The sequence below is a fragment of the Rhinatrema bivittatum genome, chromosome 6 (assembly GCF_901001135.1).
Source record: "Rhinatrema bivittatum chromosome 6, aRhiBiv1.1, whole genome shotgun sequence".
NCBI lineage: Eukaryota > Metazoa > Chordata > Amphibia > Gymnophiona > Rhinatrematidae > Rhinatrema > Rhinatrema bivittatum.
In genome coordinates this window covers 291,480,839-291,502,210 of record NC_042620.1, presented here as the reverse complement: position 1 = coordinate 291,502,210, position 21,372 = coordinate 291,480,839, and the positions used below count along the sequence as shown (strand labels likewise).

The window sequence follows — 21,372 nt, the reverse complement described above, 5'->3', positions numbered from 1 at the left end:
AGCCAGCTACTCCTCGCTTTGTGATTGCGAATCCTTTTTTTTCTTCACCCCTGTCGTTGAAGCTATGCAGGATATGCGTGAAGCATCAGTTTTTTTTTTTGGGTTTTTTTTTTTTCCCCCTGCCCTTGAAGCAGAGAGCTATGCTGGAAATGCGTGATGTATCAGTCTTTCTCCCATGCCGATGCAGGAGAGAACCATGCTGGATATGCATGGAAAGTGAAGTATCAGGCACATTTGGTTTGGGGTAGTAACTGCCGTAACAAGCCAGCTACTCCCCGCGTTTTGAGTGCGAACCCTTTTTCTTCTCCTTTGCCGTTGTAGCAGAGAGCTCTGCTGGATGTGTGAAGTATCAGTTATTCTTCTCCCCTGTCATTGAAGCAGAGAGCTATGCTGTATATGCATTGAAAGTGAAGTATCAGGCATATTTGGTTTGGGGTAGTAACCGCCGTAACAAGCCAGCTACTCCCCTCTTTATGAGTGCAAATCCTTTTTTCCATTACCTCTTGCTGTTGAAGCTTAGAGCGATGTAGGAGTCACAGTAAGCATGTGTATGTTTATTTAGTAAGGGTATTGTGTCAATAGCCATCATTCTGGCGAGTCACCCACTCTTCATTGGTGGCCTCTTGACTTTATGGATCCGCAGTGTTTATCCCACGCCCCTTTGAAGTCTTTCACAGTTCTGGTCTTCACCACTTCCTCTGGAAGGGCATTCCAGGCATCCACCACCCTCTCCGTGAAGAAATACTTCCTGACATTGGTTCTGAATCTTCCTCCCTGGAGCCTCAAATCGTGACCCCTGGTTCTGCTGATTATTTTCCTACGGAAGAGGTTTGTCGTTGTTTTTGGATCATTAAAACCTTTCAAGTATCTGAAAGTCTGTATCATATCACCTCTGCTCCTCCTCTCCTCCAGGGTGTACATATTTAGATTCTTCAATCTCTCCTCGTACGTCATCCTATGAAGATCCTCCACCTTCCTGGTCGCCCTTCTCTGTACCGCTTCCATCTTGTCTTTGTCTTTTTGTAGATACGGTCTCCAGAACTGAACACAGTACTCCACGTGAGGCCTCACCAAGGACCTGTACAAGGGAATAATCACTTCCCTTTTCTTACTCGATATTCCTCTCTCTATGCAGCCCAGCATTCTTCTGGCTTTTGCTATCGCCTTGTCGCATTGTTTCGCTGTCTTCACATCATTAGACACTATCACCCCAAGGTCCCTCTCCTGCTCCGTGCTCATCAGCCTTTCCCCCCCCATCGAGTACAGTTCATTCGGATTTCCACTCCCCATATGCATGACTTTGCACTTCTTGGCATTGAATCTCAGCTGCCATATCTTCGACCACTCTTCCAGTTTCCTTAGATCCCGTCTCATTCTCTCCACTCCTTCCGGCGTGTCCACTCTGTTGCAGATCTTAGTGTCATCCGCAAAAAGACAAACCTTACCTTCTATCCCGTCCGCAATGTCGCTCACAAAGATATTGAACAGGACCGGTCCCAACACCGATCCTTGCGGCACACCACTTAAAACCGCTCTCTCTTCAGAGAAGGCTCCATTTACCATCACACATTGTTTTCTGTCCGTCAACCAATTTGCAATCCAGGTCACCACATCGGCACTCACTCCCAAGCTTCTCGTTTTATTCACCAGTCTCCTGTGCGGAACCGTATCAAAAGCTTTGCTGAAATCCAAGTAGATGACATCTAGTGCTCTTCCTTGATCCAATTCCTTGGTTACCCAGTCAAAAAAGTCAATCAAATTTGTCTGACAGGATCTTCCCCTGGTGAATCCATGCTGCCTCTGGTCCATCAATTCTCCAGACTGTAGATAGTTGACTATTCTCTCTTTCAGCAGTGACTCCATTACTTTTCCCACCACCGAAGTGAGGCTAACCGGTCTGTAGTTGCCTGCCTCTTCCCTGTTCCCACTCTTGTGAAGCGGGACCACCACCGCTCTTCTCCAATCACTCGGCACCACTCCCGTTTCTAGGGATCTATTGAACAGGTCACACAGCGGACCCGCCAGAACATCTCTGAGCTCCCTCAATATCCTTGGATGAATCCCATCAGGCCCCATGGCTTTGTCCACTTTCAGGTTCTTTAGTTCTTCCCACACATTTTCTACTGTAAAAGGATTTTCATCTATTCCCCTTCCCTCCAGTTTCTTGTTGTTTAGAGATGGTCCTTCTCCAGGGTCTTCTTTAGTGAACACAGAGCTGAAGTATTCGTTTAATATTTCTGCCATTTCTTCGTCTCTCTCCACACATTGATCATTACCACCTTTCAATTTCACTATACCACTTTGGACCTTTCTCTTTTCGCTGATGTATCTGAAAAATGTTTTGTCACCATTTTTTATCTCCTTGGCAATCCTCTCTTCCGCTTGACTCTTTGCCAACTTGATTAATTTCTTTGTCTCCCTCAGTTGATACAAATATTCTTCTTTGTGCTCCTCCCTTTGGGATCCTTTATATTTCTTGAATGCTGTTCTTTTAGCTTTAATTTTGTCAGCCACCTCCATTGAGAACCAGATAGGTTTCAGTTTTCTTTTGCTTTTCTTTACATTTCTAACATATAGAGCAGTTGCCTTGGTGATTGCTCCTTTTAGATTGGTCCACTGCTGATCCACATCTCTCTCGTTCTCCCATCCTTTAAGTTCTTCCTCCAGGTAGTTCCCCATTTCCTCAAAGTCTGTGTTTTTGAACTGTAAAACTCGGGTCTTTGTGGTTCTTTTCCCTATTATTTTAGTGATATTAAACCATACCGTTTGATGATCACTGCTGCTGAGGTGGGCGCCCACCTGGACATCTGAGACATTATCTGCATTAGTGAGCACTAAGTCGAGTATAGCTCCTTCTCTCGTGGGTTCCAACACCATTTGTTTGAACAAAGATACTTGCATGGCATCCACTATTGCTCTACTATTTTTAGTTTCTGCAGATGGGATTTTCCAGTCTACATCTGGCATATTAAAGTCACCCACGATCACCACTTCTCCCTTCTTACCTATCTTATGGATGTCTTTAACCAGATCTCTGTCCAGCTCTTCCTTTTGGTTTGGAGGCCTGTAAACCACTCCAATATAAATGGATGCTCCGTCATCGTTTTTTAGGTCGACCCATAGAGCTTCTTCAATACCCCAACTTCCTTGTAGCTCAGTTGCTTGGATGTTGTTTCTGACATAAAGAGCCACACCTCCCCCTTTTCTATCCTCTCTGTCCTTCCTTAACAAGTTGTAGCCTGGTATTGTTGTATCCCATTCATGAGATTCTGTGAACCATGTTTCTGTGATAGCAACAATGTCCAATTCTGCCTCAGCCATTAGGGCCTGCAGATCTGGGATTTTATTTCCCAAACTATGAGCATTTGTGGTCATAGCCTTCCAGGTACTCTCTTTACGGTTATTGCATTTCCTGGACTCCTTGTGAGATATTTGTTGAGATTTGTTATTCACTTCACTATTTCTTTTTGCGGTAGTGCCACTGTTGACAGAGTTTTCCATCTCAATTAGATTTTTTTTTTGCTTATGGATCTTTAAATACTGCATGCATTGTGTTTTCTCTCTCTTTTCTGGTAATACTGCAATGCTTTTCTCAAGAACTTCTTCAGTTTTTATTTTAGAGAAGGCTTGTTGTTCTTTTTGCATTTGGTACATTGTGTGTCTCCTCATCACAGGTCTAATTCTACCAGAGCCAACTGTATTCCTGGTTTTTAAAGAATTTCCTGATGACCTGTTTGAGTGGGGCGGTATACCTGTTGGCTGCTCTTCTGTCAAGAATGGGTGACTGTGGGTCCTACCTGAGCCTAATGGATCTCCTTTTCTTGACTCCTGGTTTGTTTGTGGTATTGGGGAATTATTTTCTGAGTAATGCAATGTGGGTGTAATTCTTTTAATTGAAGCTAATTGATCTTTAATCACAGTCAGCTCCATTTTCAAGGATGAGAGTTGTGCACAAATTGGGCAAGCTCTAAGTTTCCAGATGCTTTCCCTCAGAATAAAGGCTCCACAGCAGTTACATTGGATAGTCCTCATCTTGGTAATTTGTGGCTTTATTTCCTTGACTGTAACCAATGTACTAATTTATCTTGCTGCCAATGGTAATCTAGGCAGTCATTGGTTTATCAGATAGGGTTTTGTGTTCAATGCAGATGGTACAAAATTCTGCTGCATGGGTTTTGAAGGGAATTTCCAGAAGTCAACATATAACGCCAGTTTTGAGAGGGTTACATTGGCTTCCTATTAAATGGAGAAATAAATTTAGACTTATGACCATAGCTTTTTAATTTGTACATGATCTCTCCTCTTGTGCTTTGAGTGACTTGATAAGACCATATGTTCCCTTCCATGCTTTACGCTCCACACAGTCTAATTTGTTGGGGATTCCATCTGTAAGGAATTTCAAGTTAGCTAGAACTAGAGGGCATGCTTTTGCTGTAGTTGCTCCAAGTGAATGGAATAAAATTCTACAGGAGGTGAAGCAGCTAGAGGAGTTAAAAGACTTTAGAAAAGCATTGAAGGCAGTCTTTTTTTCAGATAGCATTTGGATGATGCTTTGTTTTAATCTGCAGCTTTTCAACAATGATTTTAAGTGTATGTCTGTTTTATATATATTTTTATTGTCTGTCTTAAAATTTTATGATTGTCATTTGTAATCTGCGCTGAACTATTGTATGGAGGCAGTGGAATAAAAGAATTTTAAATAAATAAGTAGAATCAAATGCTTCTGCCCTTGTTGCACCTAGTGAGGGTCACTGCAGACATAAAGGGGTCTCTCCAGTGGTGGCTAAACCCAAATCCTGGAGATGAGGGGTCCTCTTTGGCTTCTTCCTCATCCAGGAACGTAACAGGTGCATCCACCATGGGGTGATGTGCCCAAACGGGCTCCTTCTGAACCCAAGGGATTTGGTCATAAAGTGTTTATTTCAGCTCAACCTCCTGGAGCTATGAACAATCAGACATGCACTGAGAATTTTTTCATATCTTCTTTGGGAAAAGAGAGCACAGGGTTGTGGACCCTCTGCCAAGAATCTCTAATAATTAAGAAATGAATTAAGAGAATTTGGAAGTGGGCTTAATTAATAATTAAGAGAATTTGGAAGTGGGCTTTCAGCCATGGAGCCTTCCTATAAGCAACCTACCTTTCTGGGATCTCTAACATGCTGGCAGATTGCCTGAGCAGATTATTTTATCCCCACAGGTAGTCTGTAGACCAAACAGTAGCAGACAGGTTGTTTGACCTCTGGGGTTGCCCATTGATAGACTTATTCACATCAGAGAATAACAGCAAAGTTACAGTTTGCTCCATTCTTTAAAGCTAGTTCAGATCCACTCCAGATGTTTTTCTGCTCAAATGAAATGTACATCTGCTATATGCTTTTATACTATTTCTGTTTGTGACGAGAACAGTGCAGAAGGCACTCAAGGACCAAGCGTGCCTAATCCTCATTGCTCCAGCGTGGCCCAGACAAATGTTTTTTTCTTATACCTTACAACCCTCCAATCTCTCTGGAATCTGATCCAACTTTGCTAATTCAAGAGGAGGGTTATCTGTTATCCAAGCTCTCTTTCTTCTTCAGTTTGACAGAATGGATGTTGAGTGCTTGCTAGTCAACATCTGAAAACTTGCACTGAAAACTTGGTTGTATGTACAAGCACCGAAAACTTGGTTGTATGTACAAGCACTGAAAACTTGGTTGTATGTACAAGCATTTCAAGTAGAAGCCAGTTAGTATTCTGTTGTGTTTTTATTTTATGTTAATAACGTTTGTTTTTATATTTGAGCATTTTAAGTTGTTATGCAATCTTATTTTATTTTAAGTATTTATAAGATTGAGGTTTCCTTTTTGAGTGGTTTAATTTTATTGTATTTTGTTTTATTATGAAAAATTGTATTTTATGTTTTTTATTCTATTTAAAGATACATTGTAAACCGGTGTGAAGGTATATACCAACATCTGTATAGAAAATAAATAAATAAACAAACAAACAAACAGCCGTCACTGGCCAAGGAAGTTATGGATATTGTGATCTCAGCCAGGAAGCCTTCAACTATAAATGGAAAAAATTTTCATCTTAGTGTCAAGCAAGCTCCCTGAACCTGTTTGCCTATGCTCCAAAGGATTTGCTCCAGTACTTCCTCTCCTTGTCTGGTCTCAGTATGTCATTGATCAAGATGCATCTCTGTGCCTTTGAGGCTTACTGCGTTCAAGTGGATGGCAAACCGATCTCCATACATCCTTTAGTATTGAAGTTCATGAAAAGCATATGGTGTATGAAACCCCTGTTCGCTAAACCACCAGAGCTATGGGATCTCAAAGTCTTATTGTCACACCTAATGAAGCCATCTTACAAACTGCTGGAGTTTGCTTCTTTAAAATTTCTTGGAAAGTAGTGTTCCTGATCACGATCACGTTGGCTAGAAAAGTCTGTGAGTTTCAGACATTGGTTCCTTCCTCACCATACCTGCAGTTTTTCGAAAACAGAACCCAAGCTTCTGACAAAAGTAGTTTTGTCTTTAATCTGATTCGAGCCATTGTTCTACCCATGTTATTTCCAAGACCTCATGCAGATATAAGGGGAGACAGCCCTCCATTCACTGAATTGCAAAAGGGCCTTGGCATATTACTTGATGAGAACTCAACCACATCATGAAGACTTCTCAACTGTTCACCTGTTAACAGTCCTAAAAGCCTGGTAATAACTGTTGCCAAGCACACATTGTCGAACTGGTTGGCTGGCAGACTGTATTGCATATTACTTCACTCTGACTGGCCTCCAGATTCTGGACTCTGTCAAGGCTTATCAAGTGAGCGCCATGGCTACATCAGTAGCTCATTTAAAAGCCATGCACATCGAAGATACTTGCAAAGCTGCAACTGGATTGTCAGTTTACACCTTCACCTTCCATTATTGTCTCAATAATCTATCAAGAAATTACAGTAATTCTGGCCAAGTAGTTTGGTGCAGCATCTTCACTCAGTAGTCCATTCTCCACAGGAGGTGGGTTGGGGGCTGTGTTGCTTTTTCAGTATGCGCTGTGCCGTACAACCCTCAGCTTGGGACTCCCCACATGTCCTAGCTAATTCAGCCCTGTATGTCAATGGAGAAAGCAAGTTTGCGTACTATAAACAGGATTCTCAGTAGACAAGATGAATTTAGCCATGCTTAATATCTACCTCCCTGGGGAGTTGATTGCATAGCTTAGCTTTACCTAAGTAATCAACTGAGGGGCTCTCAGGGCAGTGTACGTATGGAAACTCCTGTACATGCTCAGTAGAGCAAAAGGCACCATAACCTAGGTCGCCCACGTGTCATAGCTAGTTTATACTGCTGTCTTCGGAGAACCCCATTTACAGTAAGCATATTTGATTTCATGCTAGAATGTTATGGTTTCCTGATGATGATTTTAAAAATATATTTTTATTTTGCAGTGTAATTAAAATATTTGTTTTAGTTTCGTAGACTGGATATGTATGTTTCTGCTTACTTAGTGTAGTGAACAGTGTATAATCTAATAATGAGTAGTCTAGATTTATGCAAATGGCGTGATGTAAACATGCAAAGAGGCTTAAAGTAATCTCTGCATATTGCATAGTCTCAACTATTCTCAGAAGTAAAGGGAAGCATAACCACACTGCCTTATCTGCACTTACTTGCTAGTTGGTTTATCTTTAACTGACAGGAGTTTGATGTATCAAATGGAAGTAACTCTGAAACTGTAGTAACCAGTTTTTTAGTGAATAAAAAAAATGTGCTACCTGCAGAAGCAATTTTCATAATCTTTTACTACTCATCTTTCAGAAAAAAAAATTGGGTGTGTTTGCTGAGTAGAGAGATACTAGCAATGATAAATATTCATATATTACCTCTCAGAGAACCCTAAAATAGGGTAACACTGCTAATGTTTTAAATGAGTTGAAAGATTATTAATGTTGCAAGCTTTATTACACAATGGCAAAGAATATCAAAAGTATTCAAAAATAATTCAAAAAATAAAATTGGCACAATAACACACACATATATTTATCAATTGTCCTAGTCAATCATTCCTCATTCACACTGCTTCTAAACCCTCTGTAGTGTTATGCATTTATAACGTATAGATACCAACATAAAACATTTTCAAAATATATACAAATTGCTTGTAATGAAACAATGACACACTTGCAATAGAGCTGGACTTCAAGAAAGATACTTTGGGGCATATTTTAAAAGCCCTGCGCGCGTAAATCCAGCCAGATTTACGCTCGCAGGAGACTTGCGCGCCTATGTTGCATAGGCCGCCGGCGTGCGCAAAGCCCCGGGATGCGTGTCAGGGGGTGTGTTGGGGGCGGCGCGGCATTCAGGTGCGTTCTGGGGGCGGGGGCATGGTGGCAGCCCGGGGGCATTCTGGGGGCGTGGCCAAGGCCTCCGAACCAACCCCCGGGCTGGGAAATGGTGCACCAGCAGCCCGCAGGGGTAACTTTCTTTACAAAGGTGGGGGGAATTTAGTTAGGGCTGGGGGGTGGGTTAGGTAGGGGAAGGGAGGGGAAGGTGGGGGGGGGGGCAGGAAAAAAGTTCCCTCTGAGGCGCCTCCGATTTCGGAGCGGCCTCGGAGGGAACGGAGGCAGGCTGCTCGGCTCGGCGCGCAGACCCTGGATTTTATAACCTGGGCGAGGCAGTGCGCGCATGTTATAAAATCTACGCCCACGCATAACTTTAAAAATCTACCCCTTTGTGAATTGCAAATGAGTCACATCGAAAATACAGTCATTAAAAAGGAGATAGTTGAATCACAGTCTACAAGAAAGGATACTTTGTAATTGTTTCACAGGACTGTACAATAATGTTTCTGTAGTTTCTGTTCTGCTTCTGCTATATCCTGTATTCTCTCTATCCTTACAAAGGCTTCTGTTTTGCCTCAGGCTTCCTCAGCGGAAAATATGGTTCATAACCATTCTTGCATTGATACTGTATTCAGTGAAGAGGACTCGATCTCTTATTGTTGATTCTACTAGAGCAGTGGTTCTCAACCCTTTTTCGGGCGGGACACACCTGACAGATGGTTCTCACATGTGTGACACACTGAACATGTGACCATCAGGGGGAAAAATGTAAACATACACTCTGCATCCACGGGAACCCCCTCAACCCCACCAACAATGGGTCAGAACAGAACTAGGGCATTACCCATACAACTCACCATACAAAAAAGATATTCTGGTTCTGATGACATCTCAGTAAAAGCAAAACAAACTCCCTTTACTACTAGGTACAATAGCCTTCCTTATGAAAAGACAGTAATTTACCACTAATGCATATCCTATTGAGAAAACACAACAAATAAGATTGATACAAATGCCTACATGCTAGTAAAATACCTCACCTCGGTCACACACAAAGCCGACCTTCACCAAGGACAGAAAGACCACAAATTATAAATACGGAGATAGAAACTGGAATGGAAAACCAAAAAAGCCACTCTGCATGTAGTGCAAACCTGGAGAAATGGAAACAAATATAGCACCTAACATAGTCCCAGGATCTGCAATAATGCACACAAACTAATCTGCACAAAGTTACACCTGCATTATGGCATGCACTCAACAGTAACAACCCTACCTATGAAAAGGTAACACTACAAATATTAAACCAGGCCCTAAACACCAATATACTTCCTATTAGGAAAACAGAATAAGCCAAGCTGCTATAGAACCCCACGCAGAAATAATTGTAAAACTATACTAATAAATGTTTCAAAACAGTTGATGAACAGAATAACATCCAACAATTAAAAACTCATAAAAATTATTTAAAAATTGTCCAGATACCAATTAAACATTTCAAAACAGACAGATTACATAATACCCAATAATTAAATTGACATCTTCCTGACCAATCTTTCTCACCCAGAAACACAACACCTCCCTGACCAGTCTCTCTCAATCACACACATGCGCTCTTATATACAAGCTCAAACTCACACAAATGTTATCGCACCCATTCATACCAGCACACACCAACTCATACCCACACATACCAGCCCTCACCCAGGCTCCCATTTTCACATGCATGCACCGGGCCTCACCGCCAAACCTCTTCTTCCTTTGCTGCAGGGATGGGCTCTAGTTCCGCCATGGCTTTATTCGAGCGGGACTTCTTTTTCGCCGCCACAGGGATGGGCTCCCGTGGCAGCCTTGCTTGGCCAGTGTCAGGCTTCCTCTTTGCCGCCACAGCAATGGGCTCCTGTTGAGGTCTTGCTTGTCCAGGGTCACACTTCCTCTTCGCCACCATGGGGATGAGCCTTGTTTCATTGGGGTCTGGTTTCCTCTTCACCGCCACGGGGATGAGCTCCCGTGGCGGCCTCGCTTCGACACTGCCACTCCTCCCAACACCCCACCCCCGGCCTATGCTATGTTCCTTCTTCCTGCCTCACTGACCAATCAGAAGCTTCCTCCCTTCTTCCTACTCCCACTGGCAGGTAGAAGGGAGGAGGCTTCCGATTGGCCTGCATGGGGGCAGGAAGAATGGAGGAAGCACAACCGGGGCAGTGGGACACTGGGAGCCGCGACACACCTGCCAGTGCTTGGTGACAAACTGGTGTGTCGTGACACACCGGTTGAAAATCGCTGTACTAGAGAAATTAAATGTTGTACACAATATTGGAATTGATGCCTGTATCTCATAACTATCTCATAATTTTCTCCAGACATACTACAACCACTTGTAAATTTCCCATCAACACTATGTAATTAATTTTAACACTATGTAATTAATTTAATTTATTCTTTTCATTGTTATGGCCTAAATTATTCCTGCTACTCTTCTTCTTCTCCAAGTTCTAATTTCCCTTGTTTTATTGTAACTTTCTTCTCTACCTATCAACACCAGTTTTTCGTTCAATGTTATCACTCCCCTGTTTCCTGTAAACCAGCATGATGTGATTTTATCATGAATGCTGGTATAAAAAAGCTTTAAATAAATAAATAAATAAATCTAGATATTGTATAAAAGATTTTTCAAACCAATCTTTTTAAGCAAACATTTGTCTAACCTTTATATGTCAGTTTACGAATTCAGTGTTTCAAGACTTCAACTGTTAATTAACAGCTTGCTAAATGCAGCAAAATCATGTGTGAATTTCCATTGTCTGAAAACAAAAATGTATATCTATTTGTTAATTCTGAAATCCCTGCTTGCTTGAACTCTACCTAATGAGAACCGTTAAATATTTAAAGTACAAGACCATAAACTATGCCTTCTGCTTCTTATTGGTAGTGCAATTATGTTTTTGTTCCATTACAAGCACTTTGTATATATTTTGACAATGTTGTATGTCGATATCTATACATGTTATAAATGCATAACACTGAGAGTTTAGAAGCGGTGTGAATGAGGAATGATTGACTAGGACAATTGATAAATATGTGTGTGTTTGTTGTGCCAATTTTATTTTGTGAAATAACTTTGAATAATTGTGATATTCTTTGCAATTGTGTAATAAAGCTTGCAACATTAATCATCTTTCAAATCATTTAAAATATTTGTGGTGTTACCCTATTTTATGGTTTTCTGACGGATATACCATTTTAGGTACCCACATTTTTTTATTTTATTTAAAGCCTAGATCCAATATGCTGTGTAGTGAAATGAGGTAATTAAGTCTCACTCACTTCTATATATCTTGTAGTGTTTCTTGGGTCCCAGGATGCTCACTCAGTTTTGAAACGACAGCCACGAGCGAACGGGTTCCTGGAAGAGTTCCGCCAGGGGACAATCGAACGGGAGTGCATGGAGGAGATCTGCAGTTATGAGGAGGTCAAAGAAGTATTTGAGAACAAAGAGAAAACGGTGAGGATTCTACAGAGGGGGGATGAAAGGGTTTGTTGGGTGTGAGTTACCTGATGGGGAGAACTAGAATGGACCCCAATGATAAATGAGTGAAGAGCAGTGCAAGTGTCGCAATGCATTGAGATAATAAGTGTCCCAGTATACATTAAGCCATGCAGTCAGCCAAATGTACAAATTACCAGTAGGACAACTCTGGAAAAATCATGTTGGAATTCAATTTTGCCTTAGTTGTCAGATTTCCACTAGCAGATTACAAATAAATCTATGGGTAGAAATCAGAATTCAAAAAAGTAAACCACTCAAACATCAATTATGACAAAAAGAAAATTTCTATACAAAAAAATCAGGTATTATAAAAATAAATATATAAAATTATGTGAAAAGCACCACCCAGCCAAAAAAACAATAATAATTTCCTTTTTCTTTTTGTCTATTTAAATCTCTCATTTGTAGCATATACTGGGTTGCAAAGGCACCATTGTTTCTTAATGCAAGGGCATAATAATTATGTACCATTAAAACATCTTCCTTTTCATGAAAACTTTTATGTGAAAATATCTATTATGAAAATGACTATAATGCCACATACACAAGATTAAGAGATCAAGTACCACAGGGTGCACCAACTGATACTGCTGGTGTTTTGACACAAAGTTGCCTGCCTCGGGGAATATCTGAAATCCAGACACTATTTACAAAGGCGCCACATCTAAGCATGACAAAACCAAACTTGCTTCAAATGTGATTTCTCCACAGCACTGAAGAAATCGCAGAATTCAAACATTGTGTATATATACTGACAACAAAACATTGCCTAATATACTGTAGTCGGGCTTTGATTGGATGGTATCCATTCATTAATTTGATTGAACCAATCAAGTGGTATGTATTAAGACTATCACTGTGTATTTTCATCTTTATAATTTTGAGTAAACTGTATATACCAGTATTGTGGAGAAATCAAGTCTAAAATAATTTTGGTTTTATACTCAGATGTGGCTGCTTTGTAAACAGAGTGTAGATTACAGATATTCCCCACAGCCCCCCCCCAGGCAGGCATGTTTGTGTCAAAACAAACACCAGTCGTAGGGAAATTATGGAGAAAAACGTCATCCAGCAGTCTGCACCGAAGGTTACCATCCCCCTCCTCCTGTAGCTACCTGGTGCATAAAAGGAGGCATGCAGCAGCTCCTACCTTGGAGAAAGTCGAGGAAATGCACCCCAGCTTGTCTGTTCACTGGAGGTTGCCATCCCCCTTCTGTAGCTACCTGGTGCATAAAAGGAGGCACGCAGTAGCGCACCACCACTGGCGCACCAAATAAGCTGGCCCCTGTGTACAGTTTTGTCTCGCCACAGTTTTTTGTGGTTCGATTGAGGAGAGAGAGGGAAGTGCAAAACCTATTCCATCAGTATATCCTCAACTTCACAATAGGTGATTCCACAATTCTTTGTTGTACAAGGTATGTCAGAAACTAAGGAACTTGAGCAGTTAGCCCCGTTCAAGATGAGGCCGTCATTTTTCAGCCCTGCTGGGCCTATTCCCCAAGTGCAAGTCTGTATTTGTCTGGAGACTCTCCCAGTGGGGTTGAGCAGATACTTTCTCCTAGGACAAGTAGGATGGGTAACATCTGATAGAGCCCAGCATGGAAAACTTATGTCAAAGTTTCTAGGACTAGGTACACTGAGCATGCCCTAATCCACGCGGGGTCCCTTCTTTTCCCGCAGAGCTTTTGCATCTTGGTTTGTGAGCTTGTGTTCTTTAGCAAAAAAAAAAAAAGTTTCAGTGGAAAACTATGCATTGATTCATCGGTGTTTTTTCACTGTTTTCTCGATTCGGGTCCCTCTTTAGTTCCCCTCGCTTCCCAGTCAGGTTTTTTTGCCAATTCGGTAAGTTTCATTTTGCTTTGTTCTCCCATGGCAGTGGTGTCTTGGTGCCCGCCAGCATCTGTAGCCCGTTCGGGGGTGCCACATGTGCAACAAAATGACCCCGATGGGATGTTGAGCTTGCCTCGATAAGATGGAGAAGCTCTTTGTGGCGAGCAAATCCGAGCCATCTGCATCGGTGGCATTAACGCTGAAGGACCAAGGAACCATACCGATGGACAATGAGCCGTCGACACTGGCGAGGCCCTCCACTCCGGTGCTGCCAGTGGATAGGGGTGCCAGGAACCGACCATTGTTTGTCTCCTCCAGGTCGAGGACGTCTGGTTCGTCATCATCGACCTCTGCACTGGGGAAAGACCAGGCCGAGCACTGATGGAAGCCAAGGAAACATTGGCACCGGTTGCCTTCAATGCATGGTGCCAGGCTCAGATTGGCGCCAGCGCTTGCCATGATGCCCCCGACGGGACCCTGCAGCGAGAAGTGCTGATCCTCCATCAATGTTGGGGGGGGGGGTCTGTGATGGTCTCCACCGGTCCAGGTGTCAGTCACTGATCTACCTCGAGGCTCCGAGGAAGATTTGGCCAAAACTCCTACCTTCTAGTCCATTTTGGTATTGGCAACCTTCGAGGAGGAGTTAGAGCACAGAATCCAGCTGGCAGTCGATCGGGCCCTCTGGGGCATCGAGCCGTGGCACTGACAGTATCTGTCTCCAGAGTCTCCCTGCTGGAACCACTGCTGGAACGCCTCAATGTGCTTATCGGTGTCTTACCGACCCAGCTGGTTTCGGTTTCCGGGCAGCTATCTGTGCCTGGCAGAGCACTGATGCTTTCCCCAACCCAATGTGGTGGTGTCGCTGCTTCCTGTGAGGAAGATACCCTTCGGTACAGGTGCCGCTACTGCGGCCTACACCCTCCCATTCAGCTTTGCTGGGTCTGGCACTGGTGCCACCGGTGCTCATGTCATTGGATGAAGGCACAGTACCTAGAGCCCCATCCCCTGTGGATTACAGTGAGGATGAGGCGCCTTGTGATCCCTGGGAATATGACACTGCGAAGTCCTCCTCAGAGGATTCTGAGGGTCTCCCCTCGGAACCCTGACCTCCAGAGGAGTGAAGGAGGTCTCCCCCTGAGGACCTAACCTTCGCAGGTTTTGTGCGGATGATGGCGGAGGCCATCTCATTTCAATTAATGACTGAGGTGACTGCCTGGCACAAGATGCTGGAGATCCTCCAGTTTGTGGAGGCTCCTAAAGAGAATGTGATGGTCCTGGTGCATGAAATCTTTGAGTTGCTGTTGAAGATTTGGGAGCACCCCCACACGGTTCCTACTGTTAACAGGAAGGCAGATGGGGTTTACTTCATCCAACAGGCTTCCAGATTTGAGAGCATCAGCTGGCATACCAGTCGATAGTGGTTGAATCCATTCTCAAGAAGGCCATGTGCTCTTGGAACTATGTCTCGCACCCCTGGGATGGGATCACAGAGTGCTGGATGCCCTTGGGAGGAAAGCTTTTCAGGGGGCAATGCTCATTGCCCGCATTGCCTCCTACCCAGCCTTACAAGAGCCAATACTCTCTCAACCTCAGGAAGCAGGTGTAGGAGGCAGCCTTATAACTGCCTCAAGAGCAGCAAGACACCTTTATGTCGCTGGTGCATGAGGGCCTGGAATACGGGAAACACGAGGTGTGCTCCACCTATGATGTTTTTGAGATAACAGCTAGAGTCTCTGAGGTGGGAATCAGCGGCCGCAGAATGGCATGGCTGTGGGCCTCAGATCTCAGACCAGAGGTACAGGAACAACTCGTTGACCTGCCGTGCACAGGAGAGAATTTCCTCGGAGATAAGGTAGGGACGAGGTGGCTCAGTTGCAAGACAGCCATGAGACCATCCAGCAACTCTCCTCTAGCACTTCAGATCTGCCCTTCTCAGCCAGGAGGTTGGCGAGACATGAGCAGAGGAAGTACTATTCTCTGTCCTCTAGCTCCCGTGCCCAGAAGTGAGCTTTCGCTGCCAGCCCAGGCAGCAGTGAGCTCCTAAACCCTAACCAGTGCCCCAGCTAAATCCTGAGACAGGGTTTTGACTGGATCGTAGGGAGCATGAGCCAGCCACCCATACCCGATATGCTGGATGCCCCCCCCCCCTCCCGTTTGGGGGCAGGCTACAGTTCTTTGCGAACCAGTGGCCCAGTGTAACCTCAGACCAGTAGGTTTTGTTCATCGTCCACCAGAGGTACCGACTGAAACTATTGAATATCCGTCCAAATTGCCCTCTGTGTCTGTCTTGCGGGCCAATAGTGCATCAGGAGGTACTGCTTCGGGAGCTCTCCACTTCTTAACTGCCAGGGCAAAGAGGGCAGGGTTTCTACTCCCTGTACTTCCCTATTCCAAAGAGAATGGAGGAACTCCGTCCCATCCTAGACACAAGGGCCTTAACAGGATTTTCAGAAGAGAAAATTTCAAGATAGTTTCCCTGGGCACCCTAATTCCCCCTCCTGTAAAAAGGGGACTGGCTATGCTCCCTCGATTTAAAGGATACATACACACACATCGAGATCTTTCCAGTGACTAGGGCTCATCATTAACTACTCGAAGTCTCACCTCAGCCCCTCACCTCAATTGGACTTTATAGAGCCCTGCTAGACATAGCTCAGGCCAAGGCCTTCCTGCTGTGATCCCAGGTGGTCACTCTAGTGTCCTTGGCGGTGGTGACTCAACAGAGCCAGCAGGTTTCAGCACGCTGCATGTTGAGGCTGTTGGGCCACATGGCCACAACTGTCCCTGTCATTCCCTTAGCACATTTACACATGCACAGAGCCCAGTGGACCTTAAGGTCATAGTGGCTCCCCCTACCCAAATTGTCATCACGGATGTGTCCATCTTGGGGTGGGGTGCCCATGTAGAGGGGCTTCACACTCAGGATCTATGGTCCGCCCAGGAAGCGCAGTGTCAAATCAACTTCCTGGAGCTCTGGGCAATCAGGTATGCTCCTATGGGCTTTCAGAGATCAGCTGTCCAACAGAATTGTCCTGATCCAAACTGACAACCAAGTGGCAATGTGGTATGTCAATAAGCAGGCAGGCACGGAATCGTACCTCCTGTGTCAGGAAGCGGTCCAGATCAGGTCCTGGGCCCTGTCCTGTAGGATGGTGCTCAGGGCCATGTATCTAGCCAGAACGGAGAACGTAATAGCAGACAGTTGTGCCTTCAGACCCGAGTGGTCATTGGACCAAGGGATAGAAAATGGATCTTCCGTCTCTGGGGATTTCCAGAAATGGACCTGTTTGCGCCCCACTGCAACAGGAAAGTGACTCAGTTCTGTTCTCGTATAGGCGAGGTGGCGAACTAGCCTTGGACGCCTTTGCTCGCCATTGGGACAAGGGTCTTCTGTACGCATATCCTCCAATTCCTCTAATAACAGACTCTTCTGAAGCTTCGACAGGACCGAGGGACTATGATCCTCATAGCATCTCATTGGCTGAAAAAGGTCTGGTTTCCAATCCTTTAGGAGTTGCTCTTACAAACCAATCAGGCAGGGGACTTCCCCAGATCTCAATTCACAGGATCAGAGCAGACTTTGGCATCCCAACCTCCAGACCTTGGTGCTCATAGCCTGGATGTTGAGAGACTGAACCTACAGCTGCTTGGTATCTCTGCTGATGTGTTTTGGGTCCTGGTGGCTTCTAGAAAGCCTTCCACTAGAAAGTCTTATGGGCTGAAGTGGAGGAGATTTTCCGTGTGGCGTGAGCAGAAAGCACTAGATCTGTTCTCTTGTCCCACACAAAAACTGCTTGATTACCTCCTGCACTTGTTGGAGGCTGGCTTAAAAACCAACTCTGTTGGACAGAGAGGTTGTGTGCTGAGGAGCTCTCTTGATTTTTGGATTATCTGATTTAGACATGCCTCATACGAAGCGAAAGGGTAAGCTCCGGGTGGATATCCTGACCACCCCGACTCAAGCCCTTTCTCAAACGAATATAGAGAACTTTTTCGTACCAATGGCAAATTCAGCCCCAGAGGGGAGATCCGCTGTGGCACCTGGCGGGGAGCTGGGCCTAACGCCCTTGGATATGATGACATCGTTGAGCCCTGGGGCTCCCAAAACGCCTTCACTGCCGCGAGCAGTCCCGATGCAGGATCCAGGACCGAACGCTCGACCAGAGTTGCCAAGTGATTTTCTGTCTCTCGGGAGGGAGCCTTCAGAAGTGGAACGGCTCGCTTTTGCAGTCGGATGTAAAAGTTCATTGCAGCACATGGAACAGCTGAAGCTGGAAACGAGTGCAAAAAGAAATCTGGAACTGAATCTGACAGCCTCTTTATATCTGGCGTTGGAAGGCCTTTCGGCGGACCCAGAAATGGGGAAGGGACGCCGACAAGAAAGAGCGGTAAGAGCTATTTCCTCCTCTTTTATTACAACTGAGATAAATCCTCAAAATGTGACCTTAGAATTGGTATGGAAGACTCTCACCTCCCTGGAATCTGCTATTGGGAATCTATTAAAGATTATGGCGGACACACAACAACGAGTTTGTCAAATTGAACCTTTATTAACATCTCAGTCAAGTAAGATACAAGTCTTGGAAAAACAAGTAGCACAGCTACAAACCACACAGAATACCCTAATACAAGGAGAATTGACCAGCTCCAGGAAAATTGAAAACCTGGAAAATGAATTGAGAGCAAGAAATTTAAGAATTTTAAATTTCCCACATATTGCTCTAATTTCGCCATTAGAGCAATGTAAGAAATACCTGATGGAAACTCTGTTGCTGTCAAAAGAATCAATACCAACTATAATAAAAATCTACTTTATTAAAACAGAGAGAAAGGAAGGACAATGCAATCAACCTCCAAATCTAGAAGCTGGAAATCTAACAGAATTTCTTGAGAGGGACATGATCCTGAAACTTTTCTTAAGAAATAGAGAAAAGAAGCACTTGGGGTATAAGCTATGGATGTTCCCAGACTTGACGAAAACGACTCAGCAGAGAAGAAAAATATTTTTGGCAATGTGTCAGGAGGGCAGGGGTATAGGTGCGCAGATTACCATACGGTATCCCTGCAAATGTATTCTTAGATTAAATAATGTGAGATATATTTTCTTCGATCCATCACAGTTGAGAATATTCCTAGACACACATTCCTTGGGTAATCATAGCTCTACCTGAAACTTGTTTTGGGGTTTAAAAATGTGTTAAATTGCTATACCTCACTCTTTCTTTCCAAAGGAAAAAAATTCCACATATTACTCCCAGTATTATAATGATTCTCCTCCTGGATTTCCTTATAATGGGTTAAAATTAAGATTGTAAATTTTCTTTTGCCTGTTTTAGAATCAAGTTAACAGATTTACCTGTGAAAAAGTTTGGGTATTGTATTTCTTTTGTTATTCCTAATAACCCTGATATGCGTGTATTGCTATCAAGATTGTTTGAAAACGCAAAATTAAAAAAAAAAAAACAACAACAACTCTGTTAGGGTCCATCTCAGTGTAATCGGTGCTTACCACCATAGTGTAGATTGTAAGCCCATCTCTGTACAGCCCATAGTTGTGCGCTTTATGTGGAGCCTGCTTCAACATAAGCCTCCCCAAGGCCTCCCACTGTGTCTTGGGACCTCAGCGTAGTGCTCGTGCAGCTGATGAAAGCCGCTGCATACCTGTGATCTGAAGTACCTGACCTGGAAGGTCCTATTTTTGATGGCGGTTATTCAGCACGTAGGGTTAGCAAGCTCCAGGCTTTAGTGACTTTTCCTCCTTACACGAAGTTTTATCACGTAAGGTGGTCCTCTGTACGCACACCAAGTTTCTGCCTAAGATGGTGTTGGATTTCCATCAGTCGATCATCCTGCCAATATTCTTTCCCCCCCCCCCCAGTCCCCAATCGCACCAAGGTGAACAAGTCCTGCACAGTTTGGATTGCAAGAGAGCCTTAGCCTTCTACCTGGAGAGGACAGAAGCCCATAAACAGTCCACCCAACTTTTTATTACTTTTCATAGGAATAGAGTGGGAGTTGCCATTTGCCAAACAGACATTATCCAATTGGCTAGCAGAATGCATCTTCTTCTGTTATGCCCATGCGGGACTGCATCTTGGGGGTCATGTCAAGCTCATTCTGTCAGAGCCATGGCAACGTTGGTGGCCCACTTGCAAGCAGTTCCCGTAGAGGAGATCTGCAAGACTGTGACATGGAGTTCTCTCCACACATTCACATCTCACTGCTGTCTGGATAGGATGGCAGACATGACAGTATATTCATCCATTCTGTCCTCTGGAGCCAGTAGAGGAAAGAACCCAACTCTCCCTACCTAGGGCCCATTGTTTGGGATCAGGCTGTCTCCTCCTATGTTACCAATAGAGCTGTGGTTGTTGTGCCCATTGGCGCATGGTTGGTACTTGCTGGTCCCCTTTTGTGTTGGGGAGAAGCCTGTTGCTAGGGATTCACCCATGTGTGAGGACTACCATTTATTTATTTAAAATTTTTATATACTGATATTCGATCTCAATTGAGATATCACACCGGTTTCTTCTAGGACTACCATCCTGCTAGTCCTAGGAGAAAGAGTTGCTTACCTGTAACAGATGTTCTTCTAGGACAGCGGGATGTTAGTCCTCACAAAACCTGCCCGCCACCCCACGGAGTTGGTTTCTCCTTTTGGTTATTATTTTCTTTATCATAATTCTGTTATGTGACTGAAGAGGGGCCTCGCGTGGCCTCATGAATTATGGCATGCTGGGCATGCTCAGTATGCCTTGTCAAAGTTCTAGAAACTTTGACATGTTTTCCGTGCTGGGCTTCATTGGATGATGTCACCCATGTGTGAGGACTAACATCCTGCTGTCCTAGGAGAACAGCTGTTACAGGTAAGCAACTCTGCATTTCCCTGACATCACTGGGGATGGGAAGACTCCTATGACTTTAGAGGTGGGACCTCATCTTTTGCACCTCCTGGAGCTGGGATCAGTTCTTAACTACCAATTTCTATACCTGCAGCTTTCAAGCTAGAAACTTTGTGGTTTCTTATTGGCTAGTTGGATCAGTGTCTGCTAGATTAGATTATCTCTCTGGTATGGTTCAGGGACTCTCACTTTCTGTTAAGTCATTCTCAAGCATTATCTGACCAGTCAGGAAAGGTAAAGATTTTGGAAACTCAGCATATGAAAATTCAAGAAAATGATGCCGCTGATTAAAGATTTTCAACTAGTATACCAGATGCTGGAAAATATGGAGAACTATCTCGGATGTCTCAATTCAAGGTTTCTTAAATTTCCCTGTCTCTTCACTAATTTCACTTGAAGTGCTGAAAAAAATGTATCTTGAGTTTCTAAAAGTCACTAAAGAGATGGTTCCAGAGATTACAGAAACAAAAAAAGTTTCCTTTGGAACTGAGGTTCAGAATTTGCTGGATGGAACAACCTTCTTCAGAGGTCTAGAATGTGGAGAAAGCTGCACCTGTGGTTGCTTTTGTTAAAGTGACAAACAATGGACTTTGCGTTTTTTTGTTTTTCTCCCTTGAAGAGTGCCCTTTTTATGGGACAAGCTATTTCAGTATTTCCAGATATTGTAAAGAAGAGACAGTCCAAGAGGAGAATTTTTTTTTCTTTTGAAAAAACCAAGGGTTTTTACCCTTGGTGCTTCTTTTTTACTAAGATTTCTCTGCAAATG

The 21,372-nt window shown here is 43.8% G+C and overlaps 1 protein-coding gene across 1 annotated transcript in view; it reads left to right on the top strand.

Moving 5' to 3' along the window:
• The window catches only part of PRRG3 (proline rich and Gla domain 3), a 127,110-nt gene that overhangs the window by 83,117 nt on the left and 22,621 nt on the right, over positions 1-21,372 (top strand). The window contains exon 3 of the mRNA XM_029607352.1: positions 11,669-11,829. Coding sequence (XP_029463212.1) covers positions 11,669-11,829 — 161 coding nt within the window. The remainder of the gene's footprint in view (positions 1-11,668; positions 11,830-21,372) is intronic.